Genomic DNA, 15866 nt, shown 5'->3' on the forward strand with positions numbered 1-15866 from the left:
CATTGGGGCAGGGGGAGAGGAAGGGGAGCTGAGGAAAGAGTAGAGCCACATACTTAAACAGTACGGCCTGGGATCCTTTCGACTGTCAGTTTTGAGGACAAAACATGGGGCCTTATGCAGGGAACAAGGGATGCTGCCTTATAACCCATGGGTAGGCAAACTAAGGCCCAGGGGCCGGATCCAGCCCAATCACCTTCTAAATCTGGCCCGTGGACGGTCTGGAAATCAGCATGTTTTTATTTGAAGGGACAGTCCCTTATTCCAGCGCCATGTCCCGCTGCTGTCCCTTATTGAGTGGATGTCCCTTAAATTTCAAAGGAAGCAGCTCCTCTCCCTCCCTCCCTGCCGGCCAGGGAGGAGGGAGGCTCCAACTGTGCTGCTTGGCTGTGTTGCTCACCCAATAAGAAGTCTAAGAACGACTGGGGGGTGGAGCTTGCATGCCTTGTGTGTGGCTAGTTAATGCAAGCTGAGTGGTTTTTTGAATGCTGGACGCCATTTTGTTGCATGTGCTGCTGCAAACTTTGCAGTGCAAGGCCAGGCCGGGGAGCCATCTTAAGTTGAGGCTGCATAGGCCTTCTGGTGCATGTGATTCAGATTCTATTCAGTTGAACCTCTGGTTACAAAGTTGGTTGGACAGTGTTCTCAAAGCTACCAGCATGAGTTTGACCAGACTTCAGGAGGTCAGGAAGACTGGAGTGCCTGGAACAGGTGAGGCTGCAGGTCCCTTATTTTCAAGGCTGCTGGTCCCTTATTTTCAAATCTGTAAGTTGACAGCTATGGTTTTTACATGAGTAGAATGTGTGCTTTTATTTAAAATGCATCTCTGGGTTATTTGTGGGGCCTGCCTGGTGTTTTTACCTGAGTAGAATGTGTGCTTTTAATAATAAATTAATAATAATAAATTTTTATTTATACCCCGCCCTTCCCAGTTCAAAAACCGGGCTCAGGGCGGCTAACAACAAATTTAAAACACTTAATTGATGCAACAAAAAACAGCATAAAATACAGTATAAAACATGAATAACAATAAATACAGAATTCAGAAATCAATTTGGGGGGGGGGAACCATCCAATCAACATTTAGCTGGCTAAATTAGTCCTATTTGGACCAGCGTGGAGACCAGGGGAGAATTAGTTGTGGGATCCCAGAGTGGGTAATCTTCATAAAAAGGGGAGGGGGAGGGGAGGAAGGGGAATAAAAGATCAGGCTAAGTTCAAGTTGAAAGCCAGGCGGAATAGCTGTCTTACAGGCCCTGCGGAAAGAAGTTAAATCTTGTAGGGCCCTGGTCTCATGGAACAGAGCATTCCACCAGGCCGGAGCCATCACTGAGAAGGCCCTGGCCCTGGTGGAGGATATTCTGACTTCCTTAGGGCCCGTGACCTCTAAACTATGATTATTCATTATTCATGGACCTTAAGGCCCTCTGCGGGGCATACCAGGAGAGGCGGTCCCATAAATATTTATTTAAAATGCATCTCTGGGTTATTTGTGGGGCATAGGAATTCGTTCATTCCCCCCCCAAAAAATATATATATAGTCCAGCCCCCCACAAGGTCTGAGGGACAGTGGAACGGCCTCCTGCTGAAAAAGTTTGCTGACCCCTGTTATAACTACATCAGGCCATTGGTCCATGCAGCTCAGTATTATTTTCCCATATCTGCCTTTTCCAACATGGTGCCCACGGGTGCCAGGGCACCCGCAATGTCCTAGCAGTTGTTGGGAAACCTCGTTATTTCCCTCGCAAAGCTCCAATGACCAGAGGGCTTTAACAAACAATCTCCCTTCCCAGGGAATTATGGGAATGGGGGGGGGTGTCTCCTGACAACTCTCTGCAGGTGGTGCTTGTATGTTTTCTGAAGAGGGGGATTGTTTTAAACCCACTATATAATTTATTCTATCCAGTTTGGAAACGCTTGAAAAAAAACACCACACAACGTGAACTCTATGTTGCATGGCGTGACTTTGATCTGAGAGCGAACGAGAGACAGCCCTTGGAGCAGTGATGGACTGGCGTTAACAGAACTAGCATGCTACTTTGCTGAAAGACCCCGGACATCCTAATATTGCAGATACGAGAGGTGGACTCATGGCCTGTCAAACTCTATCCCGAGTGAAATCTACCAGACCCCATTGTTTCAGGCCTGGCGACACCCTGCTCCCAGCGTTTCCTATGGCTGCCAAAGAGCTCTTGCCATCAGAAAGTTCTTTCTAATGTTTATTTGGAATCTCCTTTTTTGTAATTTGAATCCATTGGCTCGGGTCCTACCCTCCAGAGCAGGAGAAAACAAGCTTGCTCCCTCTTCCGTGAGACAGCCCTTGAGATATTTGAAGGTGGCTATCGTATATCCTCTCAGCCGCCTCTTTTCCAGGCTAGTCATACCCAGATCCTTCAACCGTTCCTCATCAGGCTCGGTTTCCAGACCCTTGATCATCTTGGTTGCCCTCCTCTGTATACATTCAAGCTTGTTGATATCTGAAGGAAGGTGAAGACAGGTGACCCCACCTAGGCCCGAAGTCACCTCCCCAACCAGGCCTCAAAACTGTTCAAAATTCCTTTTGTCTTCTAAAAACCCACAGCTACAGCTTTTCTGTGGATTCTCACAAGATGTTGGTACATAGGCAAAATGTTACTTTTAAAGGCTAATGAATAGGCTCTATCATTGCCAAGAATACTCAGGCCTGAGAAACGAATCTTATCTCATTCGGTTGCAACATATTGGACATGCCGAACCACCAGGGCTCCTTGACCCACCCCCTCGGCTTCTCAGGCCCCCTTTCCTGGGAAGGGTGCCAAGAGTCCCAATAGTCCCAAGACAGCTTTCTGTTCATGCTCAGAGGAACTCATGGGCAGGACTCCTGAGGGAGGAGAAAGGGGGAGGGAACTGGAAATGGGTATATATGTTTGTGCACATGACTGTGAACCCGTGCATGCTTTCTGTGAACTATCACACTTGCTCCTTCTACCAGTTCATGGATGGTAGAAATAAAAGCTTTTTCTCTGAAACTATTCCTTGAGTGTCTGTTGACTCCCACTTCCCTTTCCCGGGCGCAGTATTTTTCCCACCCGAGGGCAAAGCCTCATAAGGCTACAATGTCCTCCTTAAATTGTGGCGCCCAGAATTGGACACAGGACTGCAGGTGTTGTCTGACCAAGGCAAAATAGAGAATATTACTTCCCTTGATCTGGACACTAGACTTCTGTTGATGCAGCCTAGAACAGCATTAGCTCTTTTTGCTGCTGCATCACACTGTGATATTAAGCTTGTGGTCGACTAAGACCCCTAAATCCTTTTTCCCCCCCCACATGTACTACTGGCAAGTCAGGTCCATTAATTTTTATGAGTCTTCTCTGTGTACGGCTCTGTGTACAACCCTTACCATTTTTCTCGATTTTATTTTATTTTGGTGAGTTGGCAGTATTTTTCTTAACAAATTCTGCACCTCAGGTTTTTTACACAGGACCCAGTTCTGGTGGTACTGGACATGCAAAATTTAATATGTGCAAAGAAATTGTCATTCATTACTCTTTATTTGCAGAACATTTTGCCAATACACTAAAAAACTCTTAAAGCAACCATGCATAATAAAGGCAGCCACCTACAACATCCAGTTATTAAAAAAAAACTCAGAAACAAACCTCCACACATAGACGACTCCCTACACAGTGTAACAAAATAGGGGGAGGACTTAATTTGGAGGAGAAGCCATTTGTTTTGCTCTCTATCCTGAATTTACACACAATGGTCAAAGAGAACCCAAGGCAGTGTACATTTGTAAATTCAGTTTCTTTTGAAGAGTTGGCGACTTTTCAAAATGGAGTCCCACATCTTGGGGATCGTGGCGAGCTTTCCCTATTTCCCCTCACCTGCCTTTATTTATCTTCACTTGCATATTAACATGGCGGAAAGTCATATTGCAAGGTACTCCAGATTGCGGTATTTCACAGCAAAAACTTGCAAACACAGTAAACGAACGTGATTAAAATGAGAGGATTTCGACGTAAGACAGGTAACAATAATGTGGACTAAGCATGGATAACAATAAGCAAAATCTAAGTTAAAATATTTTAAAATGTACAGAATGTCTATGATACAGTACAACTTGGAATCCTTGACGTTGATGCTTCGTGACAATGTTAAGGTCGCTGGAGCCCAGGGGAGGGGTGCAATGGCAATCTGAGAAAATTCTGACATTTATCAGTAAATCCAAAGCACAAGATGATTCGGTTAAAAGAAGAAGATGATGATGATTCGGTAAATGACCAAGTATTTTTCTTGCTTCTGTTTTTTGCAAGTGAGGAGTGACATTTAGCATTTATTTGGTTTTACGTTTCCAAAACAAGTATAATGATAAAATTCTTTCTAATACAGTACCTTACTGTAAGTTTCAAGACCAACTACAGTCAGCTAGAATCAATTCTACAAGAGTATCATTTCCCATGGACTGGTTGCAGATCCCTGACAATCAGGGACAGATCTCAAAAATACGGAGTGCCTGGAAAGAATCATACCCTCTTTCTCCATCATTAACTGGTAAATGTCAGCATTTAAGAAGGGCAAGGTTTGACATGTCCAGGATGATTTAAGAAATGAAATGATTTTCATACAATATCCCCCTGTCCCTTAATCATCCCCGTAGATGAGCTACTGCTATGAAACTCTGAGAAACGCCATGCACTATAGCAATTTTCTTTGAATTACAGGATGCTTTTATTGGCAATTTATAAAATGTAACCTCTCAATAGTCAAAAAGCTTAGCATAACGCATTCGTGGAAGGTAATATACCCCACAGAGACGGTCCAGCGTGCTCACCCGACCCTCCGTACTGTTCACAAAACATCCCGTGCACCCACTAAGCCCAGTTCCCCACTAATATTGTTGCTCTCTAGTCTACATTACAAATGACAGCCCAACTGTTTTGCATCTTTATGCAGAAGCAAAGTCCCGCTGCAGTCCGAGAAGCGATTTCAGCATTGCAGGCTTAAAAGTACTCAAAAGTGTTAGCATACGTGTTGGAGTGAAAGGTTGCAGCATTCATCATCCCATACCTTTGATTTAGTCTCAGAATAGCCCATAATATTTGCTTTTAAAACCATACCAACCAACCAACCAACCAACCAACCAACCAACCAACCAACCAACCACAATTGCTTATTGATCAAGAGCTGCTTCCTTTATTAACATTTATTTGGGACTTGTGTGGAGGCGAGACTGTTTTGCCTCTGTGAAGGATTCTTTGCTCCCCAAATTATGTATGGGGGGGGGGGGTTGGTCCTCTGACCAAGCCAAGAATCTAAGCCAGCCTTGTAAGTAAGCTCATAAAAATCATTTGCCCACAAGTCCTCTTCACTACCAGCCACTGAGCAGGCTGGGAAACTAAACAACAACAACAACAACCACAACCACAACAACCACAACCCTGCTTTCTATTAAGCATCCTGGTTGATGTGGGGAAGGAGGGTCTGTCCATCTTCTACCATTTGCCTCCTGTGCTGTTATGAAGAGGGATTTCCTTCCTTTAAGGCTAGAATGGAGTCCAACAAGGCTGGTACAGGAGAACTGGCCTGAGCCCACTCACTCGCCTGCATGGCATTCCTGCTCGCCTGTGGCGACCAAGCGAGCTGTTAAAACACAAGGCTGATCTCGGTGCAGTCCTAAAACGTGTTTACTTGGAAGTAAGGCCTTCTGATTTCAAGGGGGTTTTACTCCCTTGCTATTTTGCATAGGATTGCAGCCTATATAAAAACATTTGTATGATTTTTTTCAAGAGCCCACACAGAGACCAAGGAAAATAAAAGCGCTGCAGCATGCTGAACTATCGTGGCAGAGGTTGCTAATACAAAAAACTAAAGCCCACACATGCCAGTACATTCGGGAATAAGGTAAGCTCCCTCAATATTCATGACGCAGCTATATCGCTTATTCTTAGACTCTAGTTCCCATCAGCTCCAGCAAGCATGGCCAGCGCTCAGGGATTATGGGAATTGTAGCACCAGTAGCACCATTTGCAGGGAGTGTCTGCATCCCAAACTCAATTAATAGGAACCTGTTCTCAGTAATGTATTTTATTTTTGCCAGATTTCAGCAGAACCTGTTAACCTATGTCTCAATCTCACAAATCAGCTGATAACTGTTAAGCAGAGTGCTCTTTCGCATGCTTCCCATTGCAGGCTTGGAGATTTCCAGTTCAGGTGATGTACTATCTAGTTTTGTGATTCTATAACTGTGACTTTCTTCAGCCGTCAAACAAACCCAAATACGCTGAACTGCCCTGCTGCCCAACATTGTGCGACTCCCCCAATGCGGTGCAAAATCCAACGCACATGTTTCCAGAAATATCATTTTGGAAAATAATCCCTTTTTAACTATGTTAGAAGTGTGGAAAACAACAAACCTTTCTGATGATACCCCTCCCTTCCACTTCCATCTCTGCTAGAGCAAATCTATACGATCAGGTTAAAAAATGTGAGAGTCTAGAATTTTTAACCAAACTGATACCAAGAGGCAACGAACCCCTTTTAAAACACCCTCTTTAAAATTTGGTGTGGGTCAGAACAAGCAGGATGGGTGTCCAAATTCCCTCCCCTCCCCCCAAGTTAAATAATGACCATCTTTCGAAATATGGGGGAGGACACAAGCGGGGTGTTTTTTTTACAGACCACCCTGATTGTCATTCATTCTGCCACAGCCCGTTGCTGAATCTCATTCAGTCGTTTTGCTTCCATCTAGTCCGAGAGAGTACAGAATCACCATCGATTTTGGAAGCTAAAGAGAACAACAACTGGGTCAGAACCAAAACAGCATTATTTTTATCTGCCTCTTTTCCCTTTCTTTTGAAGGCATACACCCAAAAATGTAATCTTTGAGAATCCCTGTTCAGTAATGATAGATCTCTCCTCTAAGTCAAGCAGGAAGTGGGCATAGCTGTGAAATGCAAGGAATCTTCCCTGCAGAGCTGGATCTCCCTTTCTGAAGATCCTGTGCCTAAAGATCCAAACGGAGCTTCTGCCAGTCAGATCTTGGATCGATACATCTCTGCTTTCAAACATGCTTCTTTTCAAGAATGTCTAAAGCATGGCTTTCTTCCTTGACCGGACAATCTCACTCGATGGCCGTAGGCCTGGATGAAGCCCCTTCCCTGCTCTGAGCATCCTTCACAGCGTCAAGGTCCTGTCCTCGGTTAACTCTTTCATGACTAGGATGGCTTGATCTCCGACGGAAGTCTCCTCGATTGTCCACAGGTTGGGCACCCCTCCTTCTCCGGCCTCCGCCGAGGGTGCGTAAGACGTAATGGGCCAGTGAAACGTTTCCGCAGGGTGAGCATATCCGTAATAGTTCTCTTGCGTGAAGCCGATGCTCTCTGGAGTGAAGCTCTGAGTGATGTCCAAAAAGATATTGGCTCCGACCGCAGCCTTGGCCTTGCGCGACCGGCCTTTGTGGCGCTGGGCGTCGTGCGTGTTCTGGTGGCGGATGAGGTGAGAGCTCTGGTTGAAGCTCTTCCCGCACTCGGTGCACCGATAGGGCTTCTCGCCCGTGTGGATCTTCTGGTGGCGGAGCAGCGTGGCCAGGTCGTTGAAGCTCTTCCCGCATTCCGTGCATTTGTAGGGCTTCTCCCCGGTGTGGATTCTCTGATGTCGGAGGAGGGTCCTGCGGTCGCTGAAGCTCTTCCCGCATTCCGTGCACTCAAAGGGCCTCTCGCCCGTGTGCACCCGCCAGTGGGCCTCCAGGTTTGACTTGTCGCAGAAACTCTTGCTGCAGCTGGAGCACTTGTAGGGCTTTTCCCCCGTGTGGCTGCGCCAGTGAGTCTTGAGACTGTACTTGTTGTAAAAGCTCTTGCTGCAGCTCGAGCAGTGGAATGTCTTCTCCCTGGTCTCCACGTGCGTCTTTTGATGCGTAATGAGATTTGTGGTCCGGTTAAAGCTCTTCCCGCACTCGGGGCATTTGTACGGCTTCTCGCCCGTGTGGATTCTCTGATGTCTAAGAAAGCTGGTTTTGTCGCAAAAGCCTTTGCTGCAGACTGTGCACTTGTAGGGCTTCTCCCCCGTGTGGATTCTCTGATGCACCTTAAGGCTCGCCTTGCGCGTGAAGCTCTTCCCGCAAACCTTGCACTGGTTTTTTCTTTTGCCTTTGTAAACTTTCGCCGGAGCTGGCAACCCGTTGAAGTCGCTGCCCTGGCAATTGGGTTTATCCCGCCAGTCTTCTTCTGTTTGGTCATCCCCGTTTTGCTCTAGTCCTCCTCGATCTCCAACATTATCTTCATCCTCTGTATCGTCTGACAACACTCCGTATGGTTCCCATTCACTCTCGCTCTCCCAGCCATCACCTAGTAGAGAGGGAGAGAGAGAGATCAATACAAAAGTGAAGGAAATATAAAAGATTCAAACTCTGTGAAATCGCACCAAGTCTATTTCTGCGAAGAACAAAGAGCTGAAAAATGGTTCTTTTGCCTGTAGATCCCTTTGGCATCTTTAAGGGAAGAGACCACAACCTTTTTGACACCTGGGAAGGTTATTTATTTATGCCACTACTGCGGCTTGTGTTCTGTTAGCCCCAAAATAGAAAACAAGCAAAGTCCCAACTAAAGAAGAATGCCAACTGAAACTGATGGAACATGCGCAGCTTGTGGACCTAACATATAGAAGAGAACAAGAACATACATTTAAAGATGATTGGAAAATGTTTATTGAATATACGGAGGAAAATTGTGTATATCTGAAAATGTGGACAGCATGAAGATAAATTCAACAGTGTAAATAAGTTTGGGTGGATGTTATAATGGAATACTGAATGGTTTAGTTTATATAAAATACACAGGGATTTATGTTGTGCAATATGAATCATGGAAAGAGAGGAACGGAAGTCACTGATGTTTTAAGGTTGTTTAAGTGAATATTCTAAAATGTAAAAAAGAAATTTAATAAAAATTATAATAATAAAAAAAGGAAGATACCACAGATCGGTGGTAGACTTGCTTTGCATGCAGAAAGTCCCAAGCTCAAATCCTGACATCTCTGTGCAGGGCTGGGAGAGACTCCCACTTACAGAATCATAGAACTGTAAAGTTGGGACCATAGCTGTCAACTTTTCCCTTTTCTTGCGAAGAATCCTATTCAGAATAAGGGAATTTCCCTTTAAAAAAGGGAAACGTTGACAGCTCTGGTTGGGACCCCAAGGGTCATCCAGTCCAACCCCCTGCAATGCAGAAATCTCAGCTTAAACATCCATGACAGATGGCCATCCAGGTTTGAAACCCTGGAGAGCTGCTGCCAGTCAGGGAAGACAATACTGAGCTGGGTGGACCAAGGATCTGACTTGGTATAAGACAGCTTCCTGTGTTCCTCAACTGACTACAGTGGTACCTCAGGTTACAGACGCTTCAGGTTACAGACTCCGCTAACCCAGAAACAGTACCTCAGGTTAAGAACTCTGCTTCAGGATGAGAACAGAAATCATGCTCCGGCGGCATGGCAGCAGCAGCAGGAGGCCCCATTAGCTAAAGTGGTGCTTCAGGTTAAGAACAGTTTCAGGTCAAGAACGGACCTCCAGAACGAATTAAGTACTTAACCCAAGGTACCACTGTAGTCATACCTTGGGTTAAATATGCTTCAGGTTATGCTCCACGGCACCCCAGAAGTAATGTAATGTGTTACTTCCGGGTTCCGTTGCACGGACGCTCAAAATGACATCACGTGAACGCGGAAGCGGCAAAACACGACCCGCGCACGCTCAGTCGCGTATTATGTTCTACTCAGGATGCGAACGGGGCTCCGGAATGGTTCCCGTTCGCATCCAGAGGTACCACTGTATTGTTATTAAATTTATATCCTTTCCTTTCCTCCAAGGTGTTTCAAGTGTTATACCTGCCCCCCCCCACCTCTACTTTATCCCACAACAACTCTGCGAGGTAAATTAGGCCAAGAGAAAGTGACTGGCCCAAAGTCACCCCAGTGAGCTTCCTGGCCGAGTGTGGATTTGGACTCCGGAGTCACAGGTCCCAGCCTGCCATTCTAACCACCAAAACACACCTGGGGTCAGACGGGGGCAGCTCCATGTCATCGCTACCCTAATCCAACAATGGGTGCCTCATGCCTTGGTGCCAAATGCCCCTCCCAAGCCCCCCCCCCAGTTACCTCACAGGCAACACCCCTGACCAACCCTACCTTGCACCCTCCTTGAACTCTGGTGTTACCACCTGATTGCCTGGATGAAGGCCGGAGGCGGTGGGTGAGAGTTTGTGTAGAAACCATCATGTCCTCTCCCAAAAAATCTTGGGAAGTGTGGTTTACTAAGAACTGTGGGGAGGGCCCTGCTCCCCTCTCAGAACCCCCACTCCCAGCATGGCTTAACAGTCAATCCCTCTTCCTATCGAACTCAGGGAATTGTATCTCTGGGAAGAGAAGGGCTGTGCTTCTTAATAACTATCAGCACCCCTCAACGAACATGGCTTCTGAGAGGGAAAGAAGAAACAATCCCAAACAGGGAAGAATGGCAAACCAAGTTGATGGACTACGCTGAAATGCCAAAATTAACTGGAAAGCTTTAGGAACCAAGAGGACAAGAACTTTAGAAAAAGAATGGGGGGAAATTATAATTTATAAGCGTCTCCACCCCCATCGTTCTGCCTGGACGCTGAGGTCCAGCTCCGAGGGCCTTCTGGCGGTTCCCTCATTGCGAGAAGTGAGGCTACAGGGAACCAGGCAGAGGGCCTTCTTGGTGGTGGCGCCCGCCCTGCGGAACGCCCTCCCATCAGATGTCAAAGCGATGAATAACTACCTGACATTCAGAAGACATCTTAAGGCAGCCCTGTTCAGGGAAGCTTTTAATCTGTGATATTTTACTGTATTTTTTGTTTCTATGGAAGCTGCCCAGAGTGGCTGGGGAAATCCAGCCAGATGGGCAGGGTACAAATAATAAATTATTATTATTATTATTATTATTCAGGAGACCATTGTAAGAAGATGAAAACATTAGCAGGATTTTAACCTCACTTGTAAGGTAACAAAGACTATGGGCAATTTGGATGGATAAAAAAAAGTGGATAATGGATTGATATGCAGTTGTAAATATTGACATTAGGACCCATGGAAGGGATGGTGGGGGAAAATCTTGAGATTTGGGGCAATCTCTTTATATGGACTTTTAATTGATTTTGTTGTAAGTTTCTATTTTTTTAAACCAAATAAAAATTATTTCAAAAAGAGAAAAGAAACATGGCTTGTTTAAAACGGGATAAGACCACTTTGGTTGTCTGGTACAGATGTGGCCACAGTCAAACAGCATCTGGTGGGAAGGCAGAGGGGCCCCATCCTGGCTCGTAGCGGACACTCACTCTCTGCAGCTTCAGCCACAAAAGAAATGCCCTCTTGGGATCCTCCTGGTTGTGCCTCGAGTGGCTCTTCCAACAAAATGCCTTCGTCTTGGGAGTCCTCTATGCTGAGGGAGGTCCCAGTCGCGTTATCTGTAGCGAGGGGGAAGGGAGAACAGATCACTTTCTGTCTGAATTGGACAGAAAACCAGGATATGAATCTTCAAATAAGTAAATCTACCAGCTGATTCCTTCTGCCATGTCTCTCTCGGCTGATTTCCCTCAGGCGTCTCGGCTTCTCTTCCATTTCCAACGTTTTCCTTCGGCTCCTCCATCTCGCTCTCTTTCGGAGCCACTTCAGCCGGTCCCCCGCTGTGTTCGCTCCCCCAGAGATCGGCCACTGAAATAGGAGACCAAGAAGATCGTAAGGGGAAAATGGCACCTTAAACCACGAGATTTCCCCCCCAAACCCTGGGGAGATGCCTCACGAATCAGACGGTGGCCTGGTTCACACAACAGGCCAGGCCAAAACTTGGCTTGGAGAAGCTCCTGAAAAGGACCTCACAGCTGCTTTTTGCTTTGCTCCTTCTAGCTGCGTTTGCTGTCCAGAGCTCAGCCATGGTTTGGCTCAGCGTGGCCTCCAAACTGGGCCTCGTGGTAAAGCTCTCTCCTACCTAAGGACATAACCTTGTTCCTCAGTAACCATGAACTATGACCAAGGGAAGGAGCTTAATCACGAGCCCCGGGTTTGGAAGACATGCTAAGTCAATCCTTGGCAGCAAAAACCAGGGAGGGTCAGAGTTTCCTTCTCCTAGATGGGCTACCTTCCCAGGTTGACAAGCCCCGCCTGCCCCCCTAAAAGGTCCCAAATGCTGCAATTAAGAATCTACCTGTTGGTTGTTCTCCTTCTTCAGAGTTCTGGTCAAATATCTCTTCTTTTTCTTCCAACCAGGAGATGAGATCAGGTTTAGGAACCGGAGGTCCTTCTGGAGAAGAATGAAAAAAGCCCATCACACACACCAAAGCTATTATTTCTGGCTTTCTTGAGGAACTTCAAACCAGCCACTCTGAAACTACCCTGGCCACTGCCACTCCAGCACAATATTTGGGAAGGCAAGATCTTCTAACTGAGGGACTGAAGGGGAATCTGCTGCAGGCTTTCAGATTTTCTTGGACTCCAGTTCCCATCCGCACTGCAGCCAGCATGGGCAGCAATCAGGGAAGATGGGAGTTTAGGGTCTTGCAGGTTCTGCAGGCCAGGAAGTTCCTCACCTTGAGAGTTAGAGAGATCCTGTCAATGGCTGTTAGCAATTATCTGCTACTTATTTTAGAAAGTGGTCTGTTCATCTGTCCTCTGTAGGCTTGGACGCCTCTCAAGATATTGGGGATTGAAGCTGGGATGTCCTGCCTGCCTCTACCAGTGAGCTGTGGCCCTTCCTTATGTCTCAACATAAAGGTAAAGGGACCCCTGACCATTAGGTCCAAGTCGTGGCCGACTCTGGGGTTGCGGTGCTCATCTTGCTTTATTGGCCGAGGGAGCCGGCGTACAGCTTCTGGGTCATGTGGCCAGCATGGCAAACCAGAGCAGCGCACGGAAACACCGTTTACCTTCCCACTGGAGCAGTACCTATTTATCTACTTGCACTTTGATGTGCTTTCAAACTGCTAGGTTGGCAGGAGCAGGGACCGAGCAACAGGAGCTCACCCCGTCACGGGGATTCGAACCGCCAACCTTCTGATCGGCAAACCCTAGGCTCTGTGGTTTAACCCACAGCGCCATCTGCATCCCTATGTCTCAATAAAGAATGGCTCAAAATAGAATCAGAGTTGGAAGGGACCCTGGGGATCATCTAATTCAACCCCCTTACAATGCAGGAATATGCAGCTGTCCCATACGGGGATCGAAGAAGAAGAAGAAGAGTTTGGATTTGATATCCCGCTTTATCACTACCCGAAGGAGTCTCAAAGCGGCTAACATTCTCCTTTCCCTTCCTCCCCACAACAAACCCTCTGTGAGGTGAGTGAGGCTGAGAGACTTCAGAGAAGTGTGACTAGCCCAAGGTCACCCAGCAGCTGCATGTGGAGGAGCGGGGAATCAAACCCAGTTCCCCAGATTACGAGTCTATCGCTCTTAACCACTACACCACACTGGCTCTCAGCTCTAACCAACTGAGCTATCCAGCTGACATATTTGAGATGACTTCACCCAGAGACGTGATAGAATTATAAGAAGATGCTTTGTCCCAAGCCAGACCACTGGTCCACCTGTTTCAACACCGCCTACATTGACTGGCAGCAGCCTTTAAGGGTTTCAGGCAGGGAACATTCGCAGCCCAGAACTGAACCTGGGACCTTCTGCATGCAAGGCCCGATTCTCTGCCACAGGGGCTGCAAGTCCTTCCTCAGTGTCCCTCCACCAAAGAGCGAAGGGATCCTTACCCAGAGAGGCGACGTTCCCATAGTTCTCCACCATGACGTCCCTGTAGAGGGCTCTCTGGTCTGGGTCCAGCAGGCCCCACTCCCCCTCCGTGAAATGCACAGCCACTTCCTCAAAGGTCACAGGCCCCTGGAAGGAAGTGGGGATGGCGGGAAGTCATTCTCACAAAGAGTCCCACGCAAGGTGGAAAACTTTCCACTTCCCTGTATCCCAGGATTGGAGAACCCAGCGCTATTTTTTCTCCCCCCCCCCCCTTATATTAATTTTATTTTATTACTACTATTATCATTCAAATGCTATTTTTTCTTTTAAAAAAATGTTTACGGGTTGTCTCATTTTGACTCAAGAAAATCACCATTTTATAGTTCAAATCGGGGGGGAAATAAAGACAGTAAATGGACAAAGAACATGCATTACTCATATTGAAATACTGCCCCTCAACGAGGCCAAACTTTCATCAGTAAAACACCACACATCCACATTCTACATTGCTTCACACATTAAACGCCCGCTTCCGTCTGAGACTTAGGAAACACCGGGAAAGGAAATGAAGCCGCCATCAGGCGTAGCAGCGGAACTGACGATTCACCGTGCTAGAGAAAAAACTAAAAACTTTAATTTTTTTGGTTTCTTCTCCCCTGCATCCCCCCAGAATAAAGCACTGAGGGAGCCTAAGACTCAAGGGCCAAATGTGGACCTCCAGGGTGTGTGTGTGTAACAAAAGGAAGTCCCTTTGAGGGTCTTTGCCTTACCTGATCGGAATCCATAGCATCTGTTTCTATCCCAGCACAAAATGAAGATGAGCCATGACTTATTTCAGCAAACAGCTCTCCACCTGCAAAGCAGACAACACGATGACAAGGCAGTTACCCTCTCAACACATTTAAAACGTGGCACTCGACTCCTGTCATTATTGGTGTGCTAGATAAGAAATAACTCTAAAATGTGTTGAGAGATGTAAAGAAGAAAGAAAGAAAGAAAGAAAGAAAGAAAGAAAGAAAGAAAGAAAGAAAGACAAAACATACTTTGATAAGCTGCGAACCTGTTTTGAGTGCACAAAAATTGTTAGAATTATTTATTCAATTTGTAGGATAATAGACTATACAGAACTGGCCAAATTTAGAGAATCTAATGCTGTTTTAAGGAAGAACGGATGCCTTTTCAGACTATTATAAAGAAATATTATAGTATGATGAACTTGTGAGCAGGATTTGAGCTATGAGCTACAGAAGTAATTAGATTATTATACTGTAGTTATGATTTAATAGATAGACGATAAAGGGCAAAAGGGGGGGAGCAAGAACATGGAAAATGGGGTGAGAAGTTGATAAAAGTAAGAGAAAAGATGAAATTTTGTTTTGACTGTGTATGTTAAAAACACTGTAACTTAATAAAATGTAATCAAATAATAATAATTTGCGTACCACCCTTCATCCGAAGATCATGGGACGGTTCACAACATAAAAACGTATTCTTACGTACACTACGTAACAACATACTCCATTTATTCTAATTCAATCACTAAACTATATCTTTCACCTGGAATGAGGTGTGGCACTCAAAGCAATAATTAATTGCTCATTTTACCAGAACAAAATGGCTGGGATGATCCCAATGACAAAACTAGGCTTACTCTTCTGGATTAACACACGGTCTCTCTCCACTGTGCTAATGCTCAATGTTTCGTTAAGGATTCTCCATTAAAAGAACAAAGGAAGGTATCGCTTTCCAGTCCATCGTGCTTGAACTGGAAGGCTTCCAGAAGTAAGGATAACTAAAAAGTTTGGGTTGCAAGGACAACTGTTAGCACTCACCCATCAAATGAGAATTGGAAAAACATTCTGGTCTGCGGTACAAATGTTAACCGCAGTTTTTTGATTCACTGTCACAGGTTTAAGGTTTTTTAAATAGTGACTAGACTCTTGAATTACAGGGTAAGGTAAAGATAAATGTAACAAAACCCTTATATTGTTGCTGCTGAATCGTATATTGAATTCCACAAAAGAGCAAGACAAGGAGCTATAAATGATGTTACTTTGCTATGATGGCTAAATTAGCATCTTATTAAGAGTAGGAGCCTCAAGCGATAGAAAGAATACATTTTGGGAAAGTTGGTCCAACCT

At 45.8% G+C, this 15866-nt stretch overlaps 1 protein-coding gene and 1 long non-coding RNA gene across 4 annotated transcripts in view; one reads left to right on the forward strand and one right to left on the reverse strand.

Moving 5' to 3' along the window:
- On the forward strand, nt 1-5326 carry LOC308470256. Its single transcript, XR_013982309.1, has 2 exons — nt 1-708; nt 1904-5326. It is a non-coding gene; the product is annotated as an uncharacterized lncRNA (long non-coding RNA).
- LOC308469437 (uncharacterized protein) overlaps nt 3512-15866 on the reverse strand; it is a 24626-nt gene continuing 12271 nt past the window's right edge. For all 3 annotated transcript variants that reach the window (XM_080991901.1, XM_080991900.1, XM_080991899.1), the window contains 6 exons: nt 14496-14578; nt 13746-13872; nt 12197-12292; nt 11548-11706; nt 11331-11459; nt 3512-8324 (listed from right to left, as the gene is read on the reverse strand). In XM_080991901.1, the coding sequence (XP_080848027.1) occupies nt 7156-8324; nt 11331-11459; nt 11548-11706; nt 12197-12292; nt 13746-13872; nt 14496-14578 (1763 nt within the window). In that variant the 3' untranslated portion in view covers nt 3512-7155. The remainder of the gene's footprint in view (nt 8325-11330; nt 11460-11547; nt 11707-12196; nt 12293-13745; nt 13873-14495; nt 14579-15866) is intronic.

Source organism: Podarcis pityusensis (genome assembly GCF_964106645.2).
Source record: "Podarcis pityusensis genome assembly, chromosome: 2".
Lineage (NCBI taxonomy): Eukaryota > Metazoa > Chordata > Lepidosauria > Squamata > Lacertidae > Podarcis > Podarcis pityusensis.